This window comes from Eurosta solidaginis, chromosome 1 (genome assembly GCF_040869045.1).
Source record: "Eurosta solidaginis isolate ZX-2024a chromosome 1, ASM4086904v1, whole genome shotgun sequence".
In the NCBI taxonomy this organism is placed as follows: Eukaryota; Metazoa; Arthropoda; class Insecta; order Diptera; family Tephritidae; genus Eurosta; species Eurosta solidaginis.
Window position 1 is genome coordinate 322,195,982 of NC_090319.1, and position 17,097 is coordinate 322,213,078.

Here is a 17,097-nt window from a genome sequence, read left to right on the forward strand (position 1 = left end):
GGACTGAAATCCAGCGAAGAATCAATCTTGCCAATAAATGCTACTTTGGACTAGGTAGGCAATTGAAAAGTAAAGTCCTCTCTCGGCGAACGAAAATCATACTCTACAAGTCACTTATCGTACCCGTTCTGCTATATGGGGCAGAAGCATGGACCATGACAACAGCAGATGAAGCGGCTTTGGGAGTGTTCGAGACAAAAGTTCTTCGAAAGATTTGTGGGCTTCTACGCGTTGGCGATGGCGAGTACCGAAGAAGATTTAATGATGAGCTGTACGAGCTATACGCAGACATCAATATAGTCCAGCGAATTAAAACGCAGCGGCTCCGCTGGCTAGGCCATGTTATGCGAATGAAAGATGATGCTCCGGCCAAGAAAGTGTTTCTATCGGAACCCGCCTATGTAAGCAGAGGTAGAGGGCGGCCCCCACTCCGTTGGAAGGACTAGGTGGAAAATGATTTAAACTCCCTTGGTATGACCAATTGGCGCCGGTTGGCGGAGCAAAGGAGCGACTTGCGCGCCTTGTAGGACGGCCATAACCGTTTAGACGGTTAAGCGCCAATTAAGTAAGTAAGTAAGGTTAGATTTTTTGTTCTTATTGACACAACTTTTTTCTAACTTTTTGACATTACTTTGCGCGGAAATTCAATACAGGTCGCCTCGGTGCGGTAGTTTGAGCACACTACCACCCACCACACCACTGTGACCGCCATATATTAGCAAAATTTAACGCCAGCCAATGGAGCTCCATATAAAATCTATTTGATCCAACTGAAGGATACCTAAATGGTCCTCCGCATTGATATTATGTCATCAGACCCTGGTTCCTTTGAGACTGGCAGGACCTTAGGTTAGGTTAGGTTAGGTTAAAGTGGCTGCCCAGAAGGCCGGCTGGCCCATTGTGATACCACTGTGTGGGTTATAGCCCTTCTTCCTTTAGATGTGTAGGGATTTGAACCAATTTGAACTTCTGATGTAGCGTATAATATTTTCGATTTCCGCAGAGCCGATTTCTGCTAAGCACTCGAAGAAATACTTACTCGGACTTTCCATACGTATACTGGCCACAGCAGGGCATCTACAGAGAAAGTACTCGACGCTTTCTATCTCCTCTTCATCCCTGCAACTCCGACAAAAACTGTTGACTGGATTTCCAATGCGTTCACGGTGTATTCCCATCAGGCAGTGGCCCGTTAGTATTCCGATCAGTGACCATACAACAGCTGTCTCGCCCTGCGATGCAAGCTCGTTTAGGGTCTGTCTACATTCTGTTGCTAATTTGGATGAAGTGTGCTTGCCTTGGAGGGCTCTTACTGCCGCTTGACTGTCAGAGTAAATTGCTACTGATGTGGGGCTCGTAGATAGCAGCCAATGGGCGGCCTCCATTATTGAAGTTTATTCAGCCTGGAAGACGCTACAGTGGCTTCGCGGCCCTATGCTTAGGGAAAGTGAAAGATCCTCTGAGTAGATTCCACTGGCCACGTTACCATTGAGCTTGGAGCCATTCGTGAAGATGGTCGTGTACTCTGGGTCTACGTTAGTGGCGTTATCCCATACGTGCCTCTCCGGGATTCTGATTGAGAACTTGTTGTCCATAGAGAGGATCGATGTGGTGTAATTTAGTTGACGTAAGTTTTCCGGGATGGTTCCCAAAATGCTAGCATGGCCGAATCTGATGTCCGTCCAGGGTAGGATAGCGTTCAGCCTCACTACGTTGCAACTTTCTTGGAGTTTACCACATAGGTCTACCGGAAGGAGGCTGGCAGGAGCTTACACCTTTTGTATTGCCACAAATCGCTAAGGCAGCGGAGTCTTTGTTGAGAGGATTTTAGTGGCAAACTTACACTAGGAGTGTGAACCCACTACAACCGAGGGGAGAATCAGAGTTCTTGAGACTGGCAGGAGCTTACACCTTTTTTATTGCTTCAAATCTTTGCTGAGAAGTTTTTAATGGCAAACTTACACTAGGAGTTTAAACCCACTACAGCCAAGGGGGGAACCAGAGTTCAAAAATTTGTTTCGAAACCATTTTGATTTTCATTGTAAATTCCGTAAGGGCTTGATTAAACACCGCTCAAATATTCAGCTTAATTTACATCTTATTTTAAAAATATCTTACCAGGTGTCACTGTCAATGCCTCCGCAAACTGTTCCTTCCAGGATGAGGTACCAATAAGCAGTGATGCATTCGCTCGTTGCACTAATTTATCAACCGTATTCTGAAAGAAAAGCGGGAAAGCATTTAATTAAACAACAGAAATGTTTTATTGAATGCAATTAATTTTTATTCACCTTAAATTCTTTACTCTCCTTGACGCGCAACTCCGCACGCACTACCTCACCCAATTTGGGACGACCCAATAATGCCATTTTATCCTCCTCCGTCAACTCTTCAGGTGCTTTCTTTTCAGCTGCTTCGATGAGTCCTACCATTTCATCGTCTGCGGATAGGCAAAGATGCAGCACAGCAGGCGGAGCAGACCATCAATTGTAAGCAGCAGGCGCAAGGAATGAATAGCAACAATATATTTTGTGTACGTTTTAATAACGGTATAAATAAATGTTAACCAGAATGTTATATAAATATATTAAGGACAGAAAAACGATAAGGTAAAATGGGGGTATTCACATAGCACGGATTGATATTTATGTTTCGCTAAATTTACATATTCATTTACGTCAGGTAAATATTTAAACTTTCAGCTCAATAGTGGTGCAGTCGATTGTGCAAATGCGTGATTCAGCATTCAGGACAAAAATTACACGGGTCTCAAATTTTCTACTCTACTGATGCGAATTACCCTACCCGAACTATATGTGGTGGATAGCGTGAGCTTTTGACTCCCGATGGCCGCTTGCTGTTTATTTCCAGATATGGGGACATAAGTTTCTTGGATTGAGATCATAATTTGGATTTTTACCCTCATATTTCGGTTGACGAAACCGAATATAGAAATAAGAGAGGAAGGCGCAAAGGAAAATATCTCTTTCGCAGTTTGGTAGGTTAGGGACACGATATTGAATGAAAAGTATCGCCGCTAGTATCAAATGAAAATTATCGGGTTACTAATAATATTATCGCAAAAATACTCTATAATCGAAAGAAGCTTCACAAGGCATGTTTTGTCTAGATCCAAGTAGCGGGTACAAACTCTAACATAAAAACCAGTGCTAGGATGGTTGAGCCGTATCATCCTCTTTAAGGTGGAAACGGCAGGAGCGATTATCATCTATGCCAAATAACCCATATATGCATGGCACCATAATAACCACCAAGCTGAGAAGTGCGAACCTTCGCACATTTCATCAAGGCGGCCGAGTTATTGTTAAGTGAAATAACCTCCCGCCTATGGAAGCAGAGGAAGAGGGTTAGCGCCCATTAAGTAAGTAAGCAAGAAATAACCAGCATTCACTATAGTCTATTGCGGAAAAATGAATCTACATATCCTAAGATGAATGCACACCTTGATATTTAAGCATAATATAACTTACTGCTCGCTGGTCTGATCATCGAAGACAACACCATTGACAACTAAGGCAGTTACTAACAAAGCTCCAAGGTCTGGTGTGAGTCTGTGGTTAAGTTGTTGTATGAAATGGTGATAAAGCCGATCCATGGATCGCTGGGTAGGCTGCGTCTAATTTTATAAGGCTAAAAACCGTGGGTGTTTGAAATTGCTTAATATTATTTGAGTGTCTGTACGTGGTGACATCGCTGGCAGTTGTGAAGCGAATCCCTTCGCTGGTCCTTGCTACTGGAGATGAAAATGAGCGGATACTGCATGCTTGTCATCTGCAATCTGCTTCTAAAAATTTGGGCCTCAGAATAGCAATGCAAGCGCTGGGCTGCCACCACCTCTTGCCGGGTGTCGAAATCGTTCTGACTGGTTGCTGATTTGAAATTCTAGGGCCCATCTATCAAAGGTGATGAGAGCGTTGATGGGGTACTGCTTCATGGGAGTTTGTGCGATGCGGCTCAGTACTCTGGTAAAATTTATTTGGGCTATTTGAATGAGGGTTGACAAGCTGATCACTTCACGCTTAATTGCCCAGCTTATTCAATAACAAGCCGTAAATATCCCGGGATGTATACGAGTCCCCCGGGGAATTTTCGAGGATCGATGTTGCTTGGCAGCGATTCACTCAATGATAAAATCAGTGCCGCTGTTAGTTAGGTTAGGTTAGGTTAAGAGGGCATGCGTGGGTATTACCAAAACTTCCACTCGGAGACATTTTTGTCCATTATGAGTGCCCTCAGTAAGTGCAGGATGGCGGTACATTCGTTTAACCCCATTACCCCCTAGTGGTTCTCAACGAACCACTTGCTTTCCCTGATAAACCCAAGAAGAAGCGAGACGTCCGCCTTCCCAACCTCTGCTAGGCAGTCGTGCGCCCAGAAATCTGAGCCTTCTTCTTTGAAACCCCGGACATCGGCAGACATATTCCTCCGCATCCTGAAAGCTTCTGCAGGGGGAGCTTGTTCTGGTGCCTTTCCTATCCAAGCATGGCCATAAGGACCTTGAGATTTCGCAGTCAACCCTGTTGGTCCATAGCAAGTCCGTTGCCCTGTTCTCATATTCCTCGATTTTCCCTAGGAGATATCCCAGCGGTGTTTGGACGGAGCTGTCCACTTAATTTTTGTCCAAATAGGAACCTTTCCTAGCCATCTAATTTGCGAGTTCATTTCATTCAATACCGCTGTATCTAGGAACCTAGCAAAGGGAGACATTGAGATGACTTATAAAAGCCAGCGGGGCTCGGCATCTCCGCACGATATCCGATAATATCATGTTGGACTCTAATGCCCTTAGGCGGCTTGGCTATCAACAAAGAACGTTACGTCGGTATCGGAGATCATACTATCTTGAAGCAGCTTTGCTGATCTGTCTATGGCATAGATCTTGGCCTGAAATACACTGCATGTGTCAGGAAGTCGGAACGTTTGGCTTAACTGCAGATGTGTTAAATAAATCCCACCTGCAGTTCCCTTTGCCATTTTCGAGCCGTCGGTGTAGATTGTAATGCCCCTGCTATTGTCTGTGCCTTCTTCCCCTTCCTCCCTTGAAGGATATTGTACGTTCTGAAACTGGAAGTCCAAAACCGCTGTGATGTTGTCTCTTTTGGATGTTAGGTGGGTTATTATTCTGTTTAATTGTTCCTTCCTCATGCCGTTCAGAATAGTTCCCATGTCTGTGCTTAGCTGATTTCCATATGTTGGATTCTCTTAGTCGTAGAGCTCCTCTTGCGGCCTATTCCTGCACGAATACTTGTAGACGCGTCAAGTGAAAGATTATGATTAGCGCTTCCTGAAGTGCGCTCCTCACGGCACCTGACGTACTTAGGCATGGCAGCCTTTGTACCTTCTCGACCTTTTGGTATCGCTTACAAAAATATCGAGTATAATATAACGGTAACGCGCAGCAAAAGTATCGATATAGCTTCGTGGTGTGCAATTTAGAGCTCAAACTCTGTGTGCGATATTGGAAGCACGTTAAATTTAACTTTAAAAGATATTCTATACATTTTCCTTAGGTTAGGTTAGGTTGTACTGACCGGTGCATGAGGACCTCAGATAGACTGATTGAGTCCGTAGTGTTACCAGAAGTTTGTTTTAACGACCAAACTGAAAAACCCTATCAAAAACCAGGACCTATGTTATAAAATAACTCCTTCCTCTTGGCAAATGTTAGAAGCTTCCTAGGGCTTAAGCCATTTGCTGCTTCTAGATCTGAAAGCTGTATCACTCCTAACAGCTGGAGTCTTAGCCTCGCAAGCGCAGGGCAAGAGCACAGAACGTGCTAGATAGTTTCCTCCTCCAGACGGCACTTCCTACATCTGCTATCATTGACCAAGCCTAATTTAAAGGCATGTGACGCCAGAAGGTAGTGTCCAGTCAGAATACCCGTCATGATTCTAGAGTCCTCTCTTTTTAATGATAGAAGCAACTTTGTTAGTCTAAGGTTGTAAGACCTACACATAATCTTCGACACTTTACAGCCCGCGCTTGAACGCGCGCTTTACATTTTTCTTAATTATCTTCTTTTTTTGTATCAAAATTTGTAAATTGTAAAACTTTATATCAACGTTTATCTGTGAATACCCCCATTTATTGTCAAAGGTATATTTGAAGTTGTTTGACTTAATTAATGTTAACAGAAAATCAGTATTGTATTGAAAGATAATACGGGTTTCGTAAACATGAAATAACAACAACAAAAAGTTTAAGGTACAACAATAAACATTAACGGGTACAAACGTTGACAAGTTAAACAAGTTCATTGTTTTTTCTTTGAACTTGTCTCTTTTTATTTTTGATTGACTCGTTGCAACAATAGCGGAAAGCGAACACGAAAAGCCCAAACAGTAAAGAGGTAACTACAAAAAAATAGTTATATATACATACAAACAAGTATACATACAAAAAAAAAAAAAAGATTCAGAAAACGTTAAAACAACAAACAATAAATAACACCAAATAGAATTAAGTAGCAAATACTTACACCTTGTGGCATGCAACATGACATTTTACTTACATACTTACATATGGACAAAATAGCAAAATACAAACATACAAATTGTTAATTCTTGTTCTTCAACATATACAAATTCATAAATATAGATATTATACCAAATATATTAATTTGGACAGCTATAAAATGTTGTTGTTAGCCAAAGTTCAGCATGCAAAAAGTTGAAGTGGGGCAAAGCGCATGCAAAAGGTGTAAAAAGCAAGTTGGGGTTTTAACAGAAAATTAAATTTTTTTTTATTTTCAACACATTTTGAAGCGGTAATTGGATTGCATGCCGAAAGTGTTTACATATTTACAAAAATTATCCTTTTTATTTATTTAGTTCGACTTTTATGTACTTTTTTCAAGTGCTTTAAATAGATTGAAAAATAATTTGTTAATGTGGCCGATTGTAGTATTTGGAATTTATAAAAATATCGCTTTGCGTTAATGGAAAACGCCCGTTTACCCGTGGAATAAATTTGTATCACTGGTTTGGGAATTGAAAATTAAAATCAATAAAAGCCCAATTTAATTATTCAACTGATTTATGTTTTGGGTTTCTTTCATTTATCATATGGATTTTGTTTTTAATTTAAAATGCAGGTTGAATCGTCCATGCTGAGAAGTTGGAGGCGAATGAGTGACACGTGCAGCTAGCACAGCTCACTTTTGCTAAAAATATAAGTTTCCTATGAACCGATAATAAATAGCATTTTGATTTGGGCTTTACATAGAAAAGTGCAACAAATTAATCACTTTTAAATCGTTAACACACCTCACTAGAGCTAGATCATCTTGTTGCTAATGCGGGGGCTAAGCCTTACTCTATATTAGGTGAAACTCAGTGTTATATTTGTTGTTACTTCAGGTATGATGGCTGCGGGAAAGCGGTGAACAAGAACTGCTAACCCTACTAATCGAGGGTTTCTGCGGCCCTTGCCTATTGGTTCGATAATCTGTAGCCAGGCATTATATCCAATTGAAGTTGACTGAAGCCTCCCGATACTATGTCGCCTTCGGAAGCAACGGTAGCATTATCACAGCAGGGAGGTCGCTGTGGCAAGCGGTTCTTCTTTGCTATATTCGAAATAAGACGCCTGATCCCAACTTGTCGAGAACATTGATGTAGGAAGATTCATGTTGGACCTAGGCTCAAAAAATGTATGACGAATATAAATGGGCATCTACTCAGCGCGTTAACTGTTCACAACGGTTATACAAAATAAAAAAGAGGCTCCCTGAAGAAGAACAGAAAGTCACCGAAACGCGTTGAAGAGCAAAGGAAAATGTTGTATTTGGCTTTGCTCATTAAATTTGATAAAAAGTTTATAAATGTAAAGACGAATTCAAATATTTTATTTAAACTATTTTCGGGCAAAACAATTAAAAAAAAAAAGTAAGTCTGAGTTCGGGTGAAACCGAACATTACGTACCCAGCTGTACACTTCAAATGCTGTTGTTTTTTGTTTTGTGCGCTTAATCGTGTTAGAAGGCTGCGCAATAATACATATACATATGGTTCTATTCTGAACTAATTTTTATTCAAGTTATGGCTTCCGAAACATAGAAAATTGCTTAGTCATAAAAGGAGTGGTGCCATACCCTTTTTTTTAAATTTGAAGTTTTCCTATTTATTGTTATAAATCCACCTGGGGTATGAAATACCATTGATATAAAGCTCTTTTTTGCAAAGATATAGCTTATTTTATTCGTCCACGACCCTTTTAAAAATCTTTTATATAAAAGTGGGTGTGGCCCTTAACCGATTTCGTTAATTTTCTTTCAAAGCATTGCTTATAGTAAAGGCAACCTCTCTGTCGAATTTTGTTACGATAGGTTTAACGATTTTTGATTTGAAAAATTAATTAGTCTGTGTCCAGATAAGCTTGTGTACCAAATTTCATATCATTTCATTTATTAATCTATGATTTCATTAATCTTACAGACTAGATTTACATTCAAAAAACTTAAATGCTAATAAATTTATTTTATACATAATACGAGTAAAGATTAGCGGTAAAAGACACTCTCGGGAGTGCGAAGTCAAGCTCAAGGTTAAAAAAGATCCTGTTTTATTTATTGAGAGCCCTAGAGATTGGATCAAAATTGTGATAATTAGCTCCAATAACTTTCACATGGAACGGATATTGGGCACGAAGGGTTCTGCTGGGGACATTGAAACCAATTTGCGCTAGTAGTTCCGGGCAGGCAACCCAACCACATATAAAATCATACACAAACAGCAGAGATTGTACATAACGTCTGGCCGCAAGCGACTTCATGTTTATGGGGGCACAGCGGGCGCAGTAAGAAGGTAATGGTTCAGCGGTTGGAGTGCGAATCGAGTGAAGCTTTTCTGTACTCTTTCCAGTCTTTGAGAATGAGAGGAATAAATTGGATTCCAAATTATGGTAGCATATTCCAGCTTTGAGAGAACTAAGGAATTATATAAAATTTTTCTGGTGTATGGATCTTTGAAAGCTCGCCCATATCGCCACAGGAAAGCCAAAATGGAATAGGCTTTAGGTAGAATGCAGCTAATATGATTCGCGAAGGTAAAAGCAGAGTCAAACATTACTCCAAGATCAACGAATTCCCTGACGCTAGAGAGATTATCATCAGCAATGGAATACGTATTGAGATTTATCGAAAGCGTCATAAAGAAAAATTTCTTTATATTAAGGCGCAGATTATTTATAATGCTCCAATTAATTAATCTATTTAGATCATCTTGTAAAAGGCACACATCTGACATGCTCGAAATTGTTCTAAAAACTTTTAGATCATCTGCGTAGAACAGGTATTTTGAACTCCTAAAACAGGTTCCCCTATCATTTATAAAAAGAAGAAATAAAATTGGGCCGAGAATACTACCCTGAGGTACGCCAGATGTGGCAATGAATGAATAAGGCTTGATATTCTCAATTTCGACGAACAAGGTTCTATTAGTGAGATAGGACCCAATCCAACGTAAAAAGGTAGAATGGAAACCCAATAGCTCAAGCCTGCGCAATAGTATGCTGTGGGTGACAGTATCGAATGCTTTCGCGAAGTCAGTATATACAACATCAACTTGATGTCCATTTTTGAACGACGAAATGCAAAAATGAGAAAATGAGGCTAGGTTCGTAACTGTGGAGCGACCACTGAGAAACCCGTGTTGACACTCATCTGTGGATCCTTTTGTTGTAAAGAACAGCTTCTCTTTTACCACTTTTTCGAAGAGCTTCGAGCAAGTGGACAGTTTAGAGATGGGTGCGTAGTTAGTTACTATGTTTTTGTTGCCTGATTTAAAGATAGGAGAAACCGAGGCTATTTTCCACCTATCAACAAACTCACATCTTGCTAGGGAAAAATTGAAAATGTAACTTAATGGTGCGCAAAACGACGTGCTACATTTCTTTAGAATAAACGACGAAAGCCCGTCATTATCGCTTTTTATTGACGTTTCTAGAAGATGAAGATATTTCAATATTTACTCAAGTTATCGTGTTAACGGACTGACGGACAGACATGGCTCAATCAAAAATTTTTTTTCGATAGTGATGATTTTGATATATGGAAGTCTATATCTATCTCGATTCCTTTATACCTGTACAACCAACCGTTATCCAATCAAAGTTATAATACCCTGTGTACAAGTACAGCTGGGTATAAAAAAAAAACAGAAAAAAATAAAATAATAGTAAAAAGTCTAACACAAACATTTATAATTCTTATTTTAATTTTTGGCTTGTTTCAATATTTCTAATTTCAGTTCTAGAAATATTTAGTGCACATAACACACAATTAATTTTAGTCATTTGGAGGCGTTTCGTTTACAACTGAAAAACACATGCAAATAAACACTAACAAATTAGGCGGAAAATTAAAATTTGTAATTACAAATTCTATTTGTTGTGCGTGGTTGTTAGAAGCTATGAAATTTACTTACAATATATTTTTTTTTTGTATGAAGTATTGTATTGTAACAAGTCAAGAGTGCAATACGAATCGAGTAAAAAGTACAGTGGGTCGAAGTTGCAAGTTTTGTTGGCGGATGTTGTAAATTATTTTTTTTTAGTTCATTTTTTATTTTTTTTTCAAGTACAGGATGACGTTTTGTTGTTTGTTGTAGTTTTTTTATAATACATTAACAGTTTTTTATTTACAATTTTTTTCAATTTTGCGAAATTTTTTTTGTAGATATGCAAACAGAAAGTAATCATTGAAGTAAATACATTTACGTTTTATTTACAAATTTGCGAAAAAATTTTGTTTGCAAGCATTTTGTTGAAGCAAAGCGTAAGTGAAGAAGAAGCAGCAGCAGCAGTTGTAGATGTAAACCGCAGAAGCCAGATGAATTAATTTAAATAAAATTATATTTTTTAGTTTTATTTTTTTCATAAAAAAGCGTTGAATGATTTCGATATTTGTTGTTGTTTACATGCGACAGCGCAATAGCAGGCGGTTCACATTGTTTTTGTAAAAAAGTAATAGTAATATGCGTGATGACGTTGTTGTTGTTGCAGGTTGGTTACCATTTAGCAATATTAAGGCATAACGCAAATGAAGCCAATGAGAAAATGCAGGAATTTGAAATTTTTTGTTTTGAATTTTGTGAATTACCAAATTGGGGAAAAAAAAATAAAATATAAGTAAAATATTTTTTTTTGTAAACTTTTCATATATGTGCATGCGTTAAACAAATGAAAGAGGATATTCGTCCGGAAAATATTAAAAAAAAAAAAATAAAACAAAAATAATTTTGCTAGGTTTTGTATCGAATTTTCCGTACGAATAGGAACAGCATGATCAAATATTCTCGAATTAGTCTTGTAAAATAATTTGGCGAGCAAGTTTTTTTTTTTTAATTTGACACGAGATTTTGATAACGAAATACACTGTACACAATTCATATACTTAGTTTATTAGCAATTGAATTTAATTACAATTGTTTAAGACACAAAAAAGCGAAATTACAAAAAAAAAAAAAGGAAAAAAAAAATCATAAGAACTAAGTAGGAATAAAACCAAAAATTTATTAAAAAAGGCACACATCAAAGTATTTTTCGCACACGCATATACATATTTATTACGAAGAATTAGTGTCCGGCCGAATAGACAAGGTCGTTGGCAATTAGCTGCATTTCTTTTTTACGATAATCTCGAAATAAATCTGCAGTACCCTTAACGTTGGATTTAACCCTTAAATAAATAAATATAAAGCGCGATAACCTCCGAAGAGATTTTAGGCCGAGCTTCTCTACCAATTCGCGTCGTGCTCCTTTTAACCCCAATTTGAAAAGTTTTTTTCTAATTGAATAAATTTGTTTCTAAATATTGACGTTACTTTGCCCGCGGCTTGAAAACGGCATTTCTCCGTGTGTGTGGTGTGTTGCTCAATGTCATTTTGCGGAGCCGAATAAGTTTCGGAGGGAAACCAAATTCAGACATTGCGGCAGATAGGCAGCCCACTTTCCTACTGTCGAAGGCGGCTTTAAAATCGACGAAGAGGTGATGTATGTCAATTCTTTTTTTCGCGTTTTTTCTTCTTCGAAATCTGGCACACAGTGATAATTTAATCGATGGCAGATTAACTAGGTCTCAAGCCGCACTGCTGCAATCAGCTGATTCACGTTAGGCTTCAATATATTGCGCAATACGCTTGTCTTCTTAGTACCGCTCATTAGGTCCTGTTATGCTGTACTATTGCGGAATCACTTTCCTTGTGGACTTGGCAAAGAAGACTTAGGTTTCAATCGGCAGCCATGCACTCGTCCAAACATAGTTTGTATATAAGTTGATACATGTGCCTTACCAACTTTGCGCTGACGTATATGTTTAGCTCAGCAGGCATTTCATTAGCGCTCGCGTCCTTGTTGATTTTAAATCTGTTTAATTGCTACTCTCACTTCGTCACAGTCGGGTGGGGGAACATTTATTCCATTATGATCGATTTCGTGCTCGGATTCATCATCTTCCCTGGGAATTTCATCGCTCTCTTCATTTAGGAACACAGAGAAGTGTTCGCTTCATTATATAAGCACAGTGTGGGCATCGGTTATTGGGTCGCCGTTTTGCTTTTTACAGGAGTTTGCCCCGGGCCTAAAACCTTCTTTTGGTAAAATTTCCGGGCGTTATTCCTGGTGGCTAGGAGCTCAAGCTCCCCGCACTCACGTTCAACGAATTAAAACACAGCGGTCATGTTATCCGGCTAAGAAAAATTTTGTATTGGAACCCGCCTATGAAAGTAGAGGAAGAGGATGGCTTCCACTTCGATGGAAGGGGCTTGGTGGAAACCGATTTCCTTTTCCTTGGTGTTTTGACGGTTAAGCGCCATTTAAGTAAGTAATTAGAGTTTTGAAACCCAATTCATCTCTTCGCTTCATATGAGTCTGTAAGCATTTTGATTACCAAATAGTTAAGATTTCTTTTTGATTCAAGTCTAAGAAGATCACCTGAACTCAAAGATTTAAATAAATACAATTTGTTATGAAACAGAAATTCAAAAACGCGATGGTTGTTGTTGTTGTAGCGATAAGGACACTCCCTGAAGGCCTTGGGGAGTGCTATCGATGTTGATGGGCCTTTGCCGGATGCAGATCCGGTATGTCCCGGTACCAAGCCCGACCATCTCGGGAATGATTTGTTTTGACCACATGCGACCTTCTTGGCCATACCGCCCTCCCACATCCCAGATCCGTGGAGAGTTCGGGCTCGCCAGAGCCTCGGCTATTAATGAAACAGGATTCGCCACGGATAGGTGAGGTTGAAAATTGGTTTTGGAGAAGCTATAAATTGGCAACCTGAAAGGGTTGTGCTACACAACCCCTTGATTCTGGTATTTTAGTCGCCTCTTACGACAGGCATACCTACCGCGGGTCTTCGTTGTGCCTGACGATATGTCCAAGCTTCGGTGTCAGTATTCTGCCGAATATTGAGTAATATCGAAGTTCTCAACTGCAGCCCAATTCCTACATTCGGTTGGACACTAAAATATGGATGGTGTTGAACATTAACCGCATTTATAATGAAATGAAATGAAAAGAGGAAATTTAATTCAATATTGATTTATTCGTTTGTGCATTTAAGGATGGGCGTGTGTGAATAACTGTACATATTAGTATATATTTATACGTCATGCATGATTAAGCTGAAAGTGTTTAAATATAAATTTTCCCTCAGATTTTTCAACGAAAAAAAAATCCTCTAAGTTATGCATGAATTACTAAAAACATGGATCTGTATCAAATTACGCTGCCATCAAAATCAATAAATCCCTCTTTTTTTTAAAATGCGTATGCAAATTGATAAGTGCATTAAATTGGCCTTAAGAGTACTTAATATATATTTAAAAGGTAAATAAATATCTATGTATACGAATAGTTAAATGAATGGATAAATTATGTAAATTGAATGCCCACAAGTGACAGGTGAATTACATCTATTCAATTATATTAATTTTAATTAAGAGAGGTGAGGAGAATAGACACAGTAGAAATGCCAAAAAGGTTATCTTGACTGAATGAAAAACGCTGGTAAAATCCGAAAACCGAATTACGGGTCAATTCAACCGATATTTCTGTCAAATTTCATCCATCGCAAATAGCTCTTGAATAAACTTCGCACAAATTGTTGATTGTGAATTGAGTGTTTCAACAGTCCAATCTAGAAAAAAACAAGTAAGAAAGCCAATCTTCGGGTGAAACCGCATATTAGATATCCAGTTATCCACTTAAAAAGCTGAAGTAGGTATGGATTTAAGACGATTTCGCTCATTTTCAGAGCAAACCGTTGTAGCCGTGAAAACAATTTGTATGCCAAATTTCGTTCGAATTGGGGGATTTTTGTTGGACTTATGGTATAAAGTGTATTTTGGAAAGAGTAACAAAAAAAAGGGGCGGGTCACTCTGATTCGAAAAATTTGTTGAAGTTTTGTTCTTAGCGAGATTAAGAGAAGGCGAGAGGTGCATACTATCGACCAAGCGGGAAAAGCGTGGGTCCCAGCGCGAGGCTGTAAAGTGTTGAAGATTATGTATAGGTCTTACAACCTTAGACAAACAAAGTTGCTTCTATCATTAAAAAGAGACCACTGTAGACTCATGATGGTTATTCTGACTGGACACTGGCTTCTGTCGTCACATGCCTTCAAATTAGCTTTGGTCAGTGATAGCAGATATAGGAAGTGCGGGTTGGAGGAGGAAACGTTCGCGCACGTTTTGTCCTGCGCTTGCCTGGCTAAGACTCTCCAGCTATTAGGAGTGATACAGCTGTCAGATCTAGAAGCAGCAAGTGGCACAGGATCTAGAAAGTTTCCAGTATTTGCCAAGAAGACGGGGTTATTGCATAACGGACTCATTCAGTCTATGTGAAGTCCTGATGGACCGGCCAGTTCACATAGCCTACCTTTTTTTTCTTAGCTCGACCATACCACTACTGAGGTTGAATATCAGTCGAATGTAGTTAAATACCATAGAGTTATTGCAAACTTTGTTAAGGTTAGATCTTTAGGAAAAATGAGGGTGGTCTTTAACCGAAATTGATTATCTTCACTCTGTCTATATAATTTGGCAAGGATAGTGTCTCTGCCAAATTTCAAAGTAATATCTTTAAGGGATTTTGATTTACGGCTTGTTAAACCCGTGGTTATCGTCCGATTTCGCCCATTTTCAATACAAATCTATTCTGGATCCAGATGAGCTCTCTCAACATTCTCAAGTTATCGCGTTAACGGACGGATAGATGGACGAACGGATATGGCTAAATCAAATTTTTTTTCGATACTGACAATTTTGATATATGGAAGTCTATATCTATCTCGATTCCCTTATACCTGTACAACCAATCCAATAAAAGTTATAATACCCTGTGTACAAGAACAGCTGGGTATAAAAAAGTTAATAAAATGTAAGTCACAGCCCTGTTAAAAAATGTTAAAAGCTTTATATAACCTAAAATTTCTTCTAGCAGCCCAAGTTTTTGAAATACGGGTATCATACAATAAAAACTTTTCGGTTGACATAATACCATAGTAGATAAAGTAACTGCTGTAATTCCACACTTGTGGGGACACTAACGGATCATTGCCTCATAGGTAGGCATGCAGAAAGGCTAGGAGCACCTTATCGTCGTTGCTGTAGGAGTTGTAAAGAGGATGAGGAGGAGGAAACGGTGGTTCACCTCATTTGCAACTGCCCAGCACTAAGCGGAGCACGGCAGCGCTTTCTGGGAGCTCCATTTCTTGATAATATGAGTCAGGTTGTGGAGCATGACGTCAAGGACCTGGTAGCTTTCATCAGGCCCTCAAAATGGTTCGAAGAGGAAAGGTAACGGTGTTTTTTTTCGTGGTATCACAACGGGCCTAGAACTACTGGCCTAAGTGTGCCCTCGGGCAGCCACCCTAACCTAACCTAACCTAATCCATAGTGTTCATCAAGGATAATGCGTGTTTAAACAATACAAACAGTTTTTGTTTTATTTGTGGCTCGCACATATTCAAGTCATTTCATTTCAATTCGTCAGACCTAGTGAAATGAGCTTGTATGGATTCGGTTCCCCATATGAAACTTATAACAAACCATAGATTTCAAGTTGTGTATGTAGAAGTTGTGTTGAGTCATCACGTTTATGGTCAAATAAAAAAAGTCCTCCTTTGAAGTACCAATCTCCTGTGATATGGACCATCGTCGGACCATCACAGCAACTGTTATTTATGTGTGGTAAACATAATGGGAAAAATTGCAGAAATCACTTTAAACGGATTTATGTCAACCTAGTCCTCCTACCGTATTATATTACCTCCTCTGCATATCAAATTAGATCTTATGAAATAATATGTAAAGACCTTAGAAAAAAGTGGTGAATGTGCTTCTATATTTGAAATTAGGGTAAAAAGTACATTAATCATGAATGAAGTCCCATGCAAGAGAACCTTTGGCCACCAGTATTGTCAATGTCACTATAAGATTACCAATGAAATTTGCTAAAATAATAGATTTCCGTTAGTATTGGAGTAACAGTGGTTATTGAGATGATAGTGATTTCTGTGGCACAGTAGTCTTACAGGCAAACCCAATAAAAGCAGATTGCGTTTGTGTAACGCACGAACATATACGACCTATAACCGAAATAAGTATGCGTTGCGGCAATGTAAAAAATATATGCAAACGTCAAACTGCAATGTCACGCAGAACAAAAATTGGAAATCGGGTAAGCTTTTTACGCAGTACATTCAATTTAAATTGTTCTCATACAATTTTGACAGTAAACTGCCGCAATGCGTAGTGAGCGCCGTGAGCGTAAGTTTCTCTTTAAAATTAGTTAATGCATGTGGGCCAAGCTCTGCTCTGTTGAATAACAATTATTTATTTCACTCTAAGAAAACTAATTAAAGCTGTTAAAATAACAGATTTCGGTCAACATTGGAATAAAAGTGGCTGTTGATATGACAGCGATTTCTGTGGCACAATAGTCATTAGAACAAAGTAGTGAGCGCCGTGAGCGTAAGTTTCTTTTTAAAATTAGCTGATGCCTTTGCGACAAGCTCTGCTCTGTTAGCTAACAATTATCAATGTCGTCCTAAGAATACTAATAAATTTTGTTAA

The 17,097-nt window shown here is 38.9% G+C and overlaps 1 protein-coding gene across 25 annotated transcripts in view; it reads right to left on the reverse strand.

Annotated features, from left to right (window-relative positions):
- Positions 1–17,097, reverse strand: part of Calx (sodium/calcium exchanger 3) — a 433,860-nt gene that overhangs the window by 12,949 nt on the left and 403,814 nt on the right. For 23 of the 25 annotated variants that reach the window (XR_010949022.1, XR_010949021.1, XM_067761890.1 and 20 more), the window contains 2 exons: positions 2,292–2,440; positions 2,119–2,218 (listed from right to left, as the gene is read on the reverse strand). Coding sequence is in view for 23 of the 25 variants with exons in the window: in XM_067761890.1 (XP_067617991.1) it covers positions 2,119–2,218; positions 2,292–2,440 (249 nt within the window). In the remaining 2 variants the exon portion in view is untranslated. The remainder of the gene's footprint in view (positions 1–2,118; positions 2,219–2,291; positions 2,441–17,097) is intronic. The other 2 variants (XM_067761893.1, XM_067761891.1) reach the window with 1 other exon arrangement.